At 43.6% G+C, this 13,593-nt stretch overlaps 2 protein-coding genes and 1 long non-coding RNA gene across 7 annotated transcripts in view; 1 reads left to right on the top strand and 2 right to left on the bottom strand.

Annotated features, from left to right (window-relative positions):
• Window positions 1-13,593, bottom strand: part of LOC125739743 (polymeric immunoglobulin receptor-like) — a 136,790-nt gene that overhangs the window by 99,058 nt on the left and 24,139 nt on the right. For 2 of the 5 annotated variants that reach the window (XM_049010198.1, XM_049010193.1), the window contains one exon: window positions 8,614-8,731. The exons of 1 other annotated variant lie outside the window; for it this stretch is intronic. In XM_049010198.1, coding sequence (XP_048866155.1) covers window positions 8,614-8,731 — 118 coding nt within the window. Of the gene's footprint in view, window positions 1-5,157; window positions 6,174-6,600; window positions 6,626-7,781; window positions 8,073-8,419; window positions 8,732-13,593 lie in introns of those variants that run through there. 2 more of the 5 variants (XM_049010199.1, XM_049010200.1) reach the window with 2 other exon arrangements.
• Window positions 1-13,593, bottom strand: part of LOC125739749 (proline-rich protein 36-like) — a 28,367-nt gene that overhangs the window by 6,597 nt on the left and 8,177 nt on the right. The window lies entirely within an intron of this gene.
• On the top strand, window positions 26-632 carry LOC125739758 (uncharacterized). Its single transcript, XR_007397291.1, has 2 exons — window positions 26-91; window positions 426-632. It is a non-coding gene; the product is annotated as an uncharacterized LOC125739758 (long non-coding RNA).

The raw sequence follows: 13,593 nt of genomic DNA, 5'->3' as shown, positions 1-13,593 counted from the left end.
TTGCACGCTCTGCCTCTGACGTCACGCGCACCCTGCAAACGACCCGGAAGACGAGGATCCGGGAGGCTGCAGCGAATATGGTGTTGTTAAGGTTATTATTTACCGTATTGGCGTGTATATTTCAAATTTTATTATGTGGTTTATATTTGTAATGGCTCGGACTAAATGTTGCAATGTCAAGTATGCTAGTAACTGATTTTCTTGACATCTCAGTTAAACTTTGGAGTTATGGTAGCTTAAACGGCGTAAATTAGACACGTTTCCCCTTATTGCAGAGCTTCTCCAGTGAGCCAGCTAACGTTAGCTTGTAATGTTTAAAGTTTCTCATTTGTACAATTTGTAGGTGTCCGAACGCTAAAGCGTGTGGGTTTGAATCCCCTTGCAGAGACCGTTGCTGAACGTGTTCCTTTTTTGTGCTTTTACAGACGCTCCCCTCCAAATACTGAGCAGGTTCTGTGCCCATACCGATTTCTTAAAGAAATGATTGACCACAGAAAGTTTGTCATGTCCTGCTGTTTGTTTGCTTTTCATTTTGTCTCTTGTGAATTTTTGTTTTTTTATAGGCCAGCATATTTTATTTTATTATGAACCCCTTTGCTACTTGTGTAAAACAATAAACATTTGAAAAATTATTTGAGGTTCTTTGTTGCTTTTTCTCATCCATCTTTAAGTACTGTTTGGTACATCATGACATTTGTAAGTTGTATTACATATAAAAGTTCACACAGTCATAGGGGTATTAATAATCCATCCATCCATTTAACCGCTTATCCTACTGGGTTGCGGGGAGCCTATCCTGGAAGCCATGGGCACAAGGCAGGGAACAACCCAGGATGGGGGACCAGCCTATCGCAGGGCACACTCGCACACCATTCACTCGCACACACACACATATATGGGCAATTTAGCAATGCCAATTAGCCTTAGCATGTTTTTGGACCGTGGGGGAAACCGGAGTACCCAGAGGAAGCTCCACGACGACATGGTGAGAACATGCAAACTCCACACACGTGACCCAGGTGGAGACTCGAACCCGGGTCCCAGAGGCATGAGGCAACAATGCTAACCACTGCACCACCATGCTGCCCCTTATTAGTAATATATGGCAGTCAATGTTGTCCATAAGACCACATTGTAAAAATGTGTGTCAGTGTATAAAAACACAAATGATTTTCTCACTGTCACTGTTTTGATTACAGGTACAGATATGGTGGTACTGCAATATGTCAGAAAATCTGCAGACTTTGTCAGTCCATCATGCAGGTGTAATGATAGATTTAGAACATTTCTGTGTACTGCTACCACATAGTGGACAAATAAAATATTGCAATCAATTCTAAAATCAGTCAGTCAGCCCAGATGTCTTTACAGGCAGTCCCCGAGTTAAGGAGGCCGACTTATGGACAGCTCATACTTACGATCGGACTGCCATGAAGCCTTTTATATTAAAAATTTGGGCTAAATGCAATGGTTTGTAATAACAAACAGACACGACATTAGTGACGCTCCTGAAATCATTGCACGGCTTCAGCGGCTTGCTGGCTGGAAGTACAGTACTGTATGTTTGTTTTTTACTGTATAGCAGTAATAATAATGATAATTATTATCATGTACTGCATTTACTTTTCTGACTTTCCTACAAATTCACCTTAAAGACTGACTTTGGGAACCGATCTGGTTTGTAACCTGACGACTGCCTGTACTCTGAATATAACCTCCTACCCGACATTAATCCATATGATGTCCGTCCATTGAAGGGCTCATACGCAGTTAAGGGTTGAACTACATGCTGTCAAGTTATAGTTAATTTATACATTTTCCTGGGATATCTGCTGTTAGTCATTATAAACATGAAGTGAAGAAATAACCATCCTGAAGTAAGTGATTCTCACCTGGAGGCCCATCAGAGGATGAAGAGGAGCATTATGTGTGTCTCACTGACCTCAGATCTGTGGAGACTGACACTCACTTGCTGATTGATCAGTTCAATGAAAAATCCACTTTCTCCTCTCTGATTGGCTGATACGAGTTCTGCTGTCTTCTGTGTCACCTACTGACAGACCACAGCCCACCTGACCAACGTCGTCCTTTACAGCAGTGACTGGCTGTGGCATGTGTGGCTCTTTAAGGGCAGCCCTGCATGTGCTGAGGAGGCCAGCAGCACTGCCATGGGGTGTGTGTCACTGGGGGAGGGAGGGTGTCTGGGAGTGGGAGAGGAGGAAGAGGAGGAGGAAGAGCAGTGCCCAGGGCTCTACATCAGCAAGAAACTGTCAGCGAGAGAGACAAAGTATAGCACCACTGAGAAACGGTGACTAATAATGAGGTAAGCCCTCCTCACCCATCACTTCTTCTTCCTGGGGGGGGATACATCCACCTCTGTTGTGACTGTGCTCCCCCCATTACACAGATCACTCAGCACTGTCTAGCTGGAACACCCTTCAGCTTCCAGGGAGCCTATTAGCTGGGGGGCGGGGGGGGGGGGGGACCTGGTCTGGACTGACTCCCTCCCCCAAGAAGGTGGGGGTCAGTGCAGCAGTGGATAGTTCAGGTCCAGAAAGTAAAAATCCAGACCAAGATTTAGTTTCAACCAACCAGCTGAGTACTCTGTGTCTGTGGCACTTTACACAACTAGTTGTTTGAAACAACATCAAAAACTGGATTTTTACTCTCTGGACCTAAACCATCCACTTCTGTATCAGTGTCATTCTTAAAGTCGTGTTTCAACTTCTGGCAAAGTTCTCCCAGGAGCCCATCTCTGTTGTATGTACAGTCGGCATGTAATTCATTCCTGCCCAGATCCCTGACAAACAGTTGGAGGCAGAATTACTTGTTATCAGAGTATGTGAATTTTTACACACACCAGCAGCTGTGACAGAATAAGATATTTCCTGTATACTGCTGCCACATAGTGGACACAAAGAAGACTGCAGTCAATTCTAAAATCAGTCAGTCAACATGCTACCACCACAGACCATTATCGGGAAGTGATAAAACTTCATGGAACAATATGAATATGAACATACAGATGTAGTAAGTATATTGTGCAAAATTTATCTTCATCTTAACTACGCTGAATGGTGGAGTCCCAGAGTAAGTGATCCTCACCTGGAGGCCCATCAGTGAAGAAGAGGATGAAGAGGAGCATCAGAGGAGCCTTATGTGTGTCTCACTGCCCTCAGATCTGTGGAGACTGACACTCACTTCCTGACTCTCCTTAACCTCACTGCCTCCCTTTTTGTGGGTTTAAAAATCATCCATCTATCTTTGATTTTCATAAACTGTTTGTCCACTGATGCATTTTCTGTCTATTTCTTGCCTGTAAAAAGGAAAACAGTTTGATGCTGCTGTTGTCCTGCTCTTACCAGGAATAAATATTTTAATTACATCTGCAACCTTATCATTTTAGAAACATGATTTTATAGCAAAATTATTGATAGCTGGTCTTCACAGTGAATCATTCATGCTCACAGAGCTACAAACAAATTAATCAAATAAGTCTAGTTATTTTCTAAACTGTTACTTCCTCATATTGCAAATGAGCAAAGAGCAGTGAAATCAGACTTATTCTGAAAAGCAGAAATGTCGTTATACAGGATGTGAGTGTGAGACTCTGCAGAAACACTGTGTGCTACATGCAGAGGGTCTGACCTCAGGCCTTTGTTTCAGTCTTTATTATGTTTTATACAGTTTTAAAATGTCACTGCAGTAGGTCCTTTTAATACCTGTGGATCAGTACAAATCAAGAGGTCCGTTAGGAAGGTGTCTGTATGACAGGGGTGAGGGTGTCCTGGGGGGGCAAAGTCAGGTGATTCACTTCATGTGGGTCTTAGCAGCAGTCCTATCAGACTGAGAGCTGTTTGTGTTTCTCTCAGCACCACAATAGTGTTTCACACATAATGGGGTCCGTGGGCCTCCTCAGTTATATTCAGGCTTTCAAAGTTCATCAATGATAAAAATTCACATGGATCTGACACTCTGACACTGTTATATTTATTTGTTTAAATTCAATTGAAATACTACATATTACAGCTAGTTGGTGGATCCGTCTGCTCTTTATCCATTCCTCACTGGCATACCTGGGTCTCTCTACAGTGCTTTCCTGAAGCATCAGAACCATTCATAAGGGAATCTATGTGTGGCTGCCCTCTAGTGGATACACAAAATTCAGCTACTTAAGTGGAAATTACTTTAGTCATGACTTCAGAAGTTACCCTGACAAGGGATTCTGTACAATCAGAGATGAAGCTGCTGGTTGGGCTGGTCATCGCCTGCTTTTTCTGACTGATGTACGTCTGGATGTAAAGTTACAAACTGCTTAATGTGTATCAATCTGTTTTATAATGTTCACACAAAAAAGTGCTTTTAATGTGTCTGCACCTTGTATCTCCCACAATGTGCTTCTGCATTTGATTCCTTCTTGATTTGGGGGTAAAGAGATTTAACTCGATGGATTTTACTTTTGTGAAGCACTATAGTACAAAGTTGAACTGATTGTTCAAATCTTTTTGGTTTTTAAGTAAAACTACTTAAATTAAATTATATGTAACCCTCTTTGCGCCTTTCTAGACTCAACAAAGCATCATTGCCAATAAAATAAGTGAGTTACATGAGTTACAGTTAAATCGGGTAAAGAAGTTTTATTCGGAATTTACTGATCCAGGTTTTCAGCACCTCGGACAGCAACTAGACTTACTGTCATTTAATGGGAGTGAAAGCAGAAACCAATAGATCACACAGGGATATTTTCATTTGATGGTGTCTTTCTTTTTACTTTTGATATGCCGTCTTCCTCCTTAGCTGATATGTGAGGCTGCTGTCAGCTGAGACAAGCTGGTGTGATTTTACGCAGAGTGATAAGTGGGCGGTCCTGTTTTCGTGTGTTACATTTTCATTTGATGTTGGCCAATATGTATGTGATACTGTTTCCTCCTTATCTGATATGTACAGGCTGTTGTTAGCAGACACAAGCTGGTGTATTTGTACAGCAGATTGAAAAGTGGGTGGTCCTGATTACATCACTCTCTAAAAGAGTCCCTGATTGCTGGGCTCTGACGAGGAGGCGTGACCTAAAAACCCCAAACCATTTAAGTTTGTGAAATTCGTTTTTAATATTTACCAATTTCAGAAAAATACTAAATGTTTTGTAAAGTAGCAATTTATTAATCATGTATTAAAGCAAATAATGACCAGTATAAAAGACATATACAAAACTGTGCAAAAGTCTTGGGCTGTCAAAGAAAATTATGTTCAAATGATCTTCATCTTCGTCTAGAATTATAATATTTTGTCCATCAAAGTGTGGCAGCCCAGTCATTTCAAAATCTCTTCTAAAGTCACCACAGTATTTTTCACCAACCATCCAATAGACCCATATATTTTTGACTTGACCATTAACACACCTCCTATGGCTAATCAATGCATCATTAACATTTGTTTAATAAATACATTAATTAATTGAGCTGGTGGTGAAATTTAACAAATACATGGAATGGCTGAGGTGCCGCTGAGGAGAGGTTTAGGAACCAAAGCGTGCATCATCTAGCGATCCAACAAGGCATCAGTAACTTTTTGGAGAAAAGAAGAAATTCTTGTTAGTTCTTATTGTGTTACTTTTAATTTGCATATATTTTTATGATAATTGTGTTTTTGTTCGGAGCAAATATACACAACCCAGATAAATAGCATTAAACATTTTCTTTGATGGCCCAAGACGTTTGCATAGTACCGTATTTTTTCAGAATTAAGAGACAATTTAATAAGATCCAGTCTTACCTTCACTAGATAACTATTATGATACATTAACCAGCAGGTGGCAGCAAAGCACTTGTGAATAAGTGGCCAATACGTGGTTGTACAGGTTCCCAGCAAATAATCAACCCCTCTGTGTTTAACTGACTCTCATGCTATGACTGTACAGACTGAGCAGGGCCGAGTGAGAGAGGCCTCATTGCAGTTAGCATAACCGTTTATTTTACAGCTCGTCTGACTCATTCTGCTCCATGAAGGTCATCTCCTCTGCCAGCTTCCTCTGATCCAGGGAGACCCTCTGCTTCTCTCTGATTGGTTCCCTCTTTTTACAGGAGGTCCAGTGCAGCTGAATGGCGATGATGGTGCAAATCAGATAAAACACACCAGTCCCAGCTTTCAGTACAGCATCCAGAACCTGCTCCCACCTGTCAGACATATAATACACCAGTGTGTCTGTCAGTCACACATATCACATTTAAACCTGAAGAACAAAACAGTGAATCTGTTCTGACTGAATTAAAACCACCTTGATAATCAACAGCAGCACCGATCAGCTCAGTCCTACATACAGAGCCAGCTGGACCAAAGAGCTGAATAAGAGGTTGGATGTGAACAGTAAAGTCTTACATGCTTTATAGAAACACGGTACAGTCACATCTGTACTATTACACAGGACACAAGGCAAGGGCTCACCCTGGATGGGATGGGATCTCAAGTTTATTATTAAGAAAATGAAATAAAAAATTATATCTTTTTCTCTTATAATTAAAATGACAGTTTCCCATTACTGTGTGATCAGGTAAATGCTGCTAGCTGGTCCCCAAACTACTGTAAATGCTGCTGAATGCTTACCTCAGTTTTTCATTATCCCCTCCTTCTTCATCATGTGCAGAGAAAAGGAGAGCAGTGGAAACAGGAGAAAGGATAGTTAATAAAAAGCAATTTTCTGTTAGTCAATAAAGACTAAGAAAAGGTCACTCTTGAAACTGAAATATAAATTATGAAAGATATTCTACAGAGAAAATGATTAGATGGAGAACAATGAATTAGTGTTCACATCCCAGGGCACTGATAGTGAACAGGTGAGATAAATGATTTTATTAACATATTTTAATGTATTTACTGTGCCACCCTGCCACAGTGGTGCAGTGGTCTGCAATGTCACCTCATACAGTACCTAAGGCACATGTACTCAAGTCTTCGCAGGAGTTCCGTGTGTATGGAGTTTGCATGCTCCCCCTGTGTCATTGTGGGGTTTCCTCCAGGGACTCTGATTTCCCCCCACAGTCCAAAAACATGCTGAGGCTAATTGGAGTTGTCAAATTCCCGGTAGATGTGCTTGTGTGAGGGAATGGAGTGTGAGCGTGTCCTGCAATGGGTTGGCACCCTGTCATGGGACGTTCCCTGCCTTGCACCCATAGGGACCCTGACTTAGACAAGTAGTTTCAGACAATGGATGGATGCAGCACTGGGACAGATATTACAGAGTACAACTGTAACACTGACCTTTGCTACAATGAAAAATCAGTCAGTCAGCATACCTTTAGTAACAATTCATTCCCACAAAAAAAAATGCAAACTACATGGATTTGTATACATAACAAAGGGCTGGCTGTATGTTTGCAGCAAAATGGTGTGATTTTTTCATGTTACATATAGATCATAAACTAGAAGACACACACTGTATATTAGAGACATCAATTAGCCTGACTGTGCGTTTTTGGATTGTTGGAGGAAACCCACACAGCATGTGGAGAACATGCAGACTCCACACAGACAGAGCAGAAGCCAGATTCAAACCCGTAAACATGGAGGCGTGAAGCAACAGCGCCGCCTACTGGACCACCGTGCCACTATCATTGAAACAATAATCCCAATAAATAACTCTGTTTCACAACAGCTGATAAATAGGGGATTATCCCCACAAAGAAGCACAAACCCCCTTCATGAGTGAAACTGCTGGGTTAATTAGTATTTATCTTTTTATATTCAAGTATAAATGATCCACACACAGATTTAAATTAATTACTTACGTTTGATAGTAATATGGACTGGAATCTGCTGATATCCAGCAGCACACCAATAGCAGCCAGTGTCCTTCCTCTCCAGTCCCCTCATTGTCACAATGAAGGTTTTATTTACTTTGTCATCCCTGATCAGGACAGGCCTCCCATCCAAACTCCCATATCTCTCTGATGCACAGGAGCCCCCAATCTTACACCACATCCTATGTCTTTTGTTGTTTCCATAGTAACACTGAACACTGACACTGTCTCCATCCACACCGGTCACCTCCTGTTTGTCCACTGACAGCCCCGAAGGAGCTGAACACACAGATTAGGAACAGACAAAACACTGAAATATTTACACCACAATGAAATATTATGAAAATCAGCTCATTAAACATGCATATGCAAATGTTTTTCCAAAAAGCCATATATTACTTATCATATTTAACTCTGTGAAGTTGCCCATTTAAACTGACACTGTTACTTCTTTCAAATCTTGTTTATCACATTGAATGAAAATAAAATGCATATTTTTACAATATTAAAGTATCTTTTCCTTTTACAGGAAACAATATTTGTGTTAATGTCCTTCCTTTTTGATTCAATGACCTGTTACATACTGTGCATCTCATTGGATACAGTCTGCAGTACAGACATCTTACCATCAGTGACTGACAGGTTAACTCGATCTCCAACATCTGAGGCTCCACTGATCTTCACACCACACCAGTACCTATCAGAGTCTTCAGCTGTCAGATTGTTGATGGTCACAGTGAAGACTTGCTGGTCAGGATCATCTCTGACTGACACTTTACCCTCCTGTGGAGAGTCAGTGTGTACTATGGGAGTACATGACCTCACATTATACCCTCTGCACCAGTATTTCACATGAGTTTTATATCTGTCACCATATAAACATGAGATGGTGACAGATCCTCCTCTCTGTACAGACACTCGTCTCAGTGTGGACACACCTGCAGGGAAGGTATGAAAATTACCAAAGTTACTGATTAACTCTCTCTCCCTATTACACCATTTATACACAAATTAATAAAGAGGCAGAATATTATACACAGAGTATTAAAGAAAGAATATTAAAATTTGCTTTGCTAAAGGCACGGTGGTGTAGTGCTTAGCGCTGTTGCCTCACATAGAGTCTGACTCTCTGCTATGGCTCTGTGTCTGTGGAGTTTGCATGCTCCCCCAGTGTCATTGTGGGGTTTCCTCCAGGTGCTCTAGTGGCCCCCCACTCTCCAAGAACATGCTCAGGTTAAGTATCCGAATTGCCCGTAGGTATCAATGGTGTGTGTGTGTGGAGAAGGGGTTCAGGTAAACATTACATTGTGAGGACCAAATATCCCCACAATGTAATAAAAACCAGTTATTTTGATGTTGTGGGGACCATTTTCTTGTGTATTTTGTTTGGTTACTTATGGTCCAGGCTAGGACTGGGTAGGGATCAAGGTTTTCATTGTTGGGAATAAGGTTTTGCCCATAGATATGAATAGATGGTCCCCACAAAGATATGAGTACAGGTCTGTGTGTGTGTGTGTGTGTGTGTGTCTGTGTGTGCGTGCCCTGCGATAGGTTGGCGCCCCATCCTGGGTTGTTCCCTGCCTTCCACTCATAGGCTCTGGATACCCTGCGACCCTGAACAGGACAAGTGGTTACAGGATATGGATGGATGGATGGATGGATGGATGGATGAAAACTTCAAATTTATCCCTGAAAGTTGCAGGACCCCTGATGTAGCCCATTTAAACTGGTACTGTTACTTCTCTGATTTTATTTATTACATAAGTGATAAATATGTATATTTGGACTTTAATTTACAAAAATGCAGTTTAACACTGGCTGATTCATTCCTTGTATTTATTTTAATTCCATCCTTATTTACAAATAAATACTTTACAGTCATTTTAACTCATAAAATGAACATTTGCATTCATGCTTATATAGGTCTGGTCAGATATTTTACCTTCAGGCATCTTACCTTCAGTTACTGACAGGTAAACCCAATCTCGAACATCTGAACCTCCACTGATATTTACAAAGCATGAGAACCAACCAGAGTCCCCAGCTGTCAAATTGTTGATGGTCACAGTGAAGACTCACTGGTCAGGATCATCTCTGATTGACACTTTACCCTCCTGTGGAGAGTCAGTGTGTACTATGGGAGTACATGACCTCACATTATACCCTCTGCACCATTTTTTCACATGAGTTTTATATCTGTCACCATAGAAACATGGAATGGTGACAGATCTTCCACTGCGAACAGTCACCCATCCACCTGTGGACACACTGTCAGCACCTGCAGGGAGAACAACCAACTGAATTCACATTTTCCACACCACGATCAGGTCAGGTCAGGTCAAGTTGGGGAGTATGCGCTGATGCAGCATGTTGCTGCACCCACCACACAGCGAAACTCCCCGGGATCCCGGCCAGCGATCCTCCAGGCAGATACACTGTCCAGTCCCACCCTCCGGAAATGGCCATCCACCTGCCGCAGGCAGGTGCTGCATGGGCATCCCCTTGGCCTGGTCCAGCCGCTTGGGTCCACAGCATTGAGGATCCTGTGACCCGGATCACCCTCAAGGAAACGCACCACATGTCCATAGTGCCGTAACTGACAACTTCCTCACAATGCAGATAATGTCCCTCATTCAGGGCTCCTCTAGTAATCGCTCATTCGACACAAAGTCAAATCAGTGGTACCCAAGGATTCTCTGAAGAGACACGGTACCGAAGGAGTCCAGTCTTCGTCTCAGCTCACTGCATAGCGTCCATCTCTTATAGCCATAGGGCAACACAGGGAGCACCAGGACTCTCAAGACTTGAACCCCCGTCCTCTTGCAGAGATATTGGCAATGCCACACGCCCCTTTCCAGCAACCTCACGACCCCACATGCTTTTCTAATCCGTCTGCTGACTTTATAGGAAGATTCACCAGAGACATGAATGTCGCTGCTGAGGCGGGTAAATCTCTCGACAAGGTCGATATTCCCCTGCAGACAGACACACAATTGATGGCTGTGCCTTAGAAATCATTAAAAGCCTGGATCTTGGTCTTTATCCAGGACACCTGCAATCCCAGAAACTCAGACTCCTCACTCAGTCTCCGGTGAGCCCCGAGCTGAGCTTCCATTGACTCCAGAAAGATCACAGCACAGCAAAGTCAAGAGCAGTAAATCTTACTTCACCAACAAATGCCTCATAACCACTGGACCCCACATCCCTGCCCAACGCCCAGTCCATGCAAGCATTGAACAGAGTAGGAGCAAGAACACATCCCTGGAAAACCCCAGAATCAACTGGGAAGAATGTAGAGGTTCTTCCTCCACTCTGTACAGCATTCACTGTACCAATGTACAGGCCGGCCATGACATCCAGAAGCTGTAGGGGGATCCCGCAAAATCTCAGGATGTCCCACAGGACAACTCGATCAACTGAATCGAACGCCTTAAGAAACTAAACCAAAAGCTGCAAAGAACCTCCGTTGATATTCGTGCTTACACTCAATGAGAACTTTCAGTGCAAGGATGCGGCCAATGGTAGACTTCTTAGGTGTAAAACTAGACTGCTTTGGCCACTGATAGGTGAGCAAGTGATCACGAATCCTGTTAATCCTAGCAAGGACCTTACTCGGCAGTGAGAGCAGTGTTATCGGCCTGTAGTTACCACAATCCAGGTGATCACCCTTCCCTTTCCAGACAGGGACTATAAGTCCCGTTTTCCAGTCAGTTAGGATGATGTCTGACTGCCAAATGGAAGCAAAGACTGCCTGCAGTGCCGGGAGGACAGCCTTACCACCAGCCTGGAGAAGTTCAACACAGATACCACAGACCCCTGCAGCCTTCCCCACCCCCAGCTGATTCACCACCCATGCAATCTCAGTGAGACTGGGTGGTTCACAGCTGATTGGAGGATCTTCTTTTAGAACTGTAGACCCAGAGATGTCCAACATCCTAGCTGGAGGGTCAGCTTTAAACAACTGCTCAACGTAGCCGGCCCAGCAGGTCACAACTGCAGCGTCATCCGTAAGGACCGTTCCATCACCCGCCCTGACTGCAAGTCTCTGAGGAACAGATTCAGATATACGTAATACTTCAATCCCTCTGTAAGCAGGGTGTGGGTCATTAGACCACAAATGATGTGTCACCTGCTCACAAATTTGTCTTACAAACACATCCTTATCTGCCCTTAGAGCCCTCACAGCCCTCCTTTTCAGGTAGACACTGGAGTTGCCACCAAATCATGCGCTATGACTCCTCTTGGTGAAATACCTCCTTCTGAAAACACCAGCCACACCAACAAAACCCTCAGCAACCTTCAGAGTCGTACCAGGGAAGGTCTCGCACATCACATTACAGTCAGCAGTCGCACCCAAGTCTGCAAATTCCTCAAACTGCATGCAAACTCATCAGAACAGCTTGATCTTGGAGCCTTGCCAAGTCCAGCCTCATTCTCCTAGTAGGTACTGGATCTTAGCCTACTGGATCTAACAGATCTTCAGAATAGCAACAACAAATCTGTGGTTCACAAACTGGATGCTTCTGTAGACCCTGCAGGATCCTCCAGGGTCTGCCCTCGAGGATGTGATTGATCTCCTTTGCCGCACCACCAGCATTGGAGTACAAAGTCCAATAATGCGGCTTAGGGCATTGGAACCAGGATTCCGCAACCTGTAGCCTCTGACCTTTCGCAATGTCAAGGAATATGGAGCCACTGTCGCCCCATTCTCCAGACCCATGGGGACCGACACAATCCTCAAAGCCTTCCCTGTCAGTGCCTGTGTTCACAATGAAGTCACCCATGACCAAAGGAGCATCACCTCATGGGTACCCATCAACCACTGAGCAATGTTGCGAGTAAAATGTCTCCCTCAATGAGACATCTCTCAGCACGGTCAGAGCATACACTAAGACAACAGACAAAACACCAAAGGACTGCCTTAGCCTGAGTCTCATAATATGGTCGTTGAAAGGGGTGATATCATACACCATCGGGAGGAGCCGATCCGCCACAGCAATAGCTACTCCGAGTATGGCAGCTGTCAGAGCGACCAGACCAAAAGTAGTTATATCCAGCTACAGAGATTTGGCTACCCTAGAGAATGTCACCACTGAAATGCAGAGTTTCTAAAGCTTCCCCGACAGCAGAGGGAGATGGTCATCTTGTCAGAGAGACAAGACATTCCACAGGCCTACCCGGATGGGTCACCTCAAGTTGGGACCCAAGTGTCACAATGCGGCGGGCGGCGCCTCAGCACCACACCAGCCCTGATGCCCAACGGGCCCAACCCTGTTTTTTTGATTGTGTAATACTTGGATTAGGGTCACATTTGTTTATCAGAGTTTGGGAGTGTGTGGGAAGGCCTGAGAGGAAAACCAGAACCTTAAATCACTGGTAATAAGGCACAGGGGAGGTGAATGAATGGGCTCATCATTTTGTGTGATGACCACACAGACTGTATTTATAAATACACCTAGTTCTGTGATATTTGACTTGTGAATGATATGTAAAAAATGTTCAATATTTTAGTTCAGCCATCCATCTTCCACATGCTTACCCAGTAAAGGGTCAATACAGTACAGGGAGCGTGGAGCTGATCTGAGGCAGCACAGGACACAAGGCAGGGGAACACCCAGGACAGGATGCCAGTCTGTCACAGAGCAAACACTCACACACAGTCACTGTGGGCACTTTTAGAGGCACCAATTCACCTGAACCACGTGTCTTTGGACTGTGGGAGGAAACCAGAGAACTGAGAGGAAACCAACGTAACCACAGGGAGACCATGCAAACTGAAATGACCCCAGTCAGATCAGTT

The sequence above is a fragment of the Brienomyrus brachyistius genome, chromosome 4 (assembly GCF_023856365.1).
Source record: "Brienomyrus brachyistius isolate T26 chromosome 4, BBRACH_0.4, whole genome shotgun sequence".
Classification (NCBI taxonomy): Eukaryota; Metazoa; Chordata; class Actinopteri; order Osteoglossiformes; family Mormyridae; genus Brienomyrus; species Brienomyrus brachyistius.
Note: the sequence above shows the minus strand (reverse complement) of the source record. Positions and strands in the feature narration are given on the sequence as shown.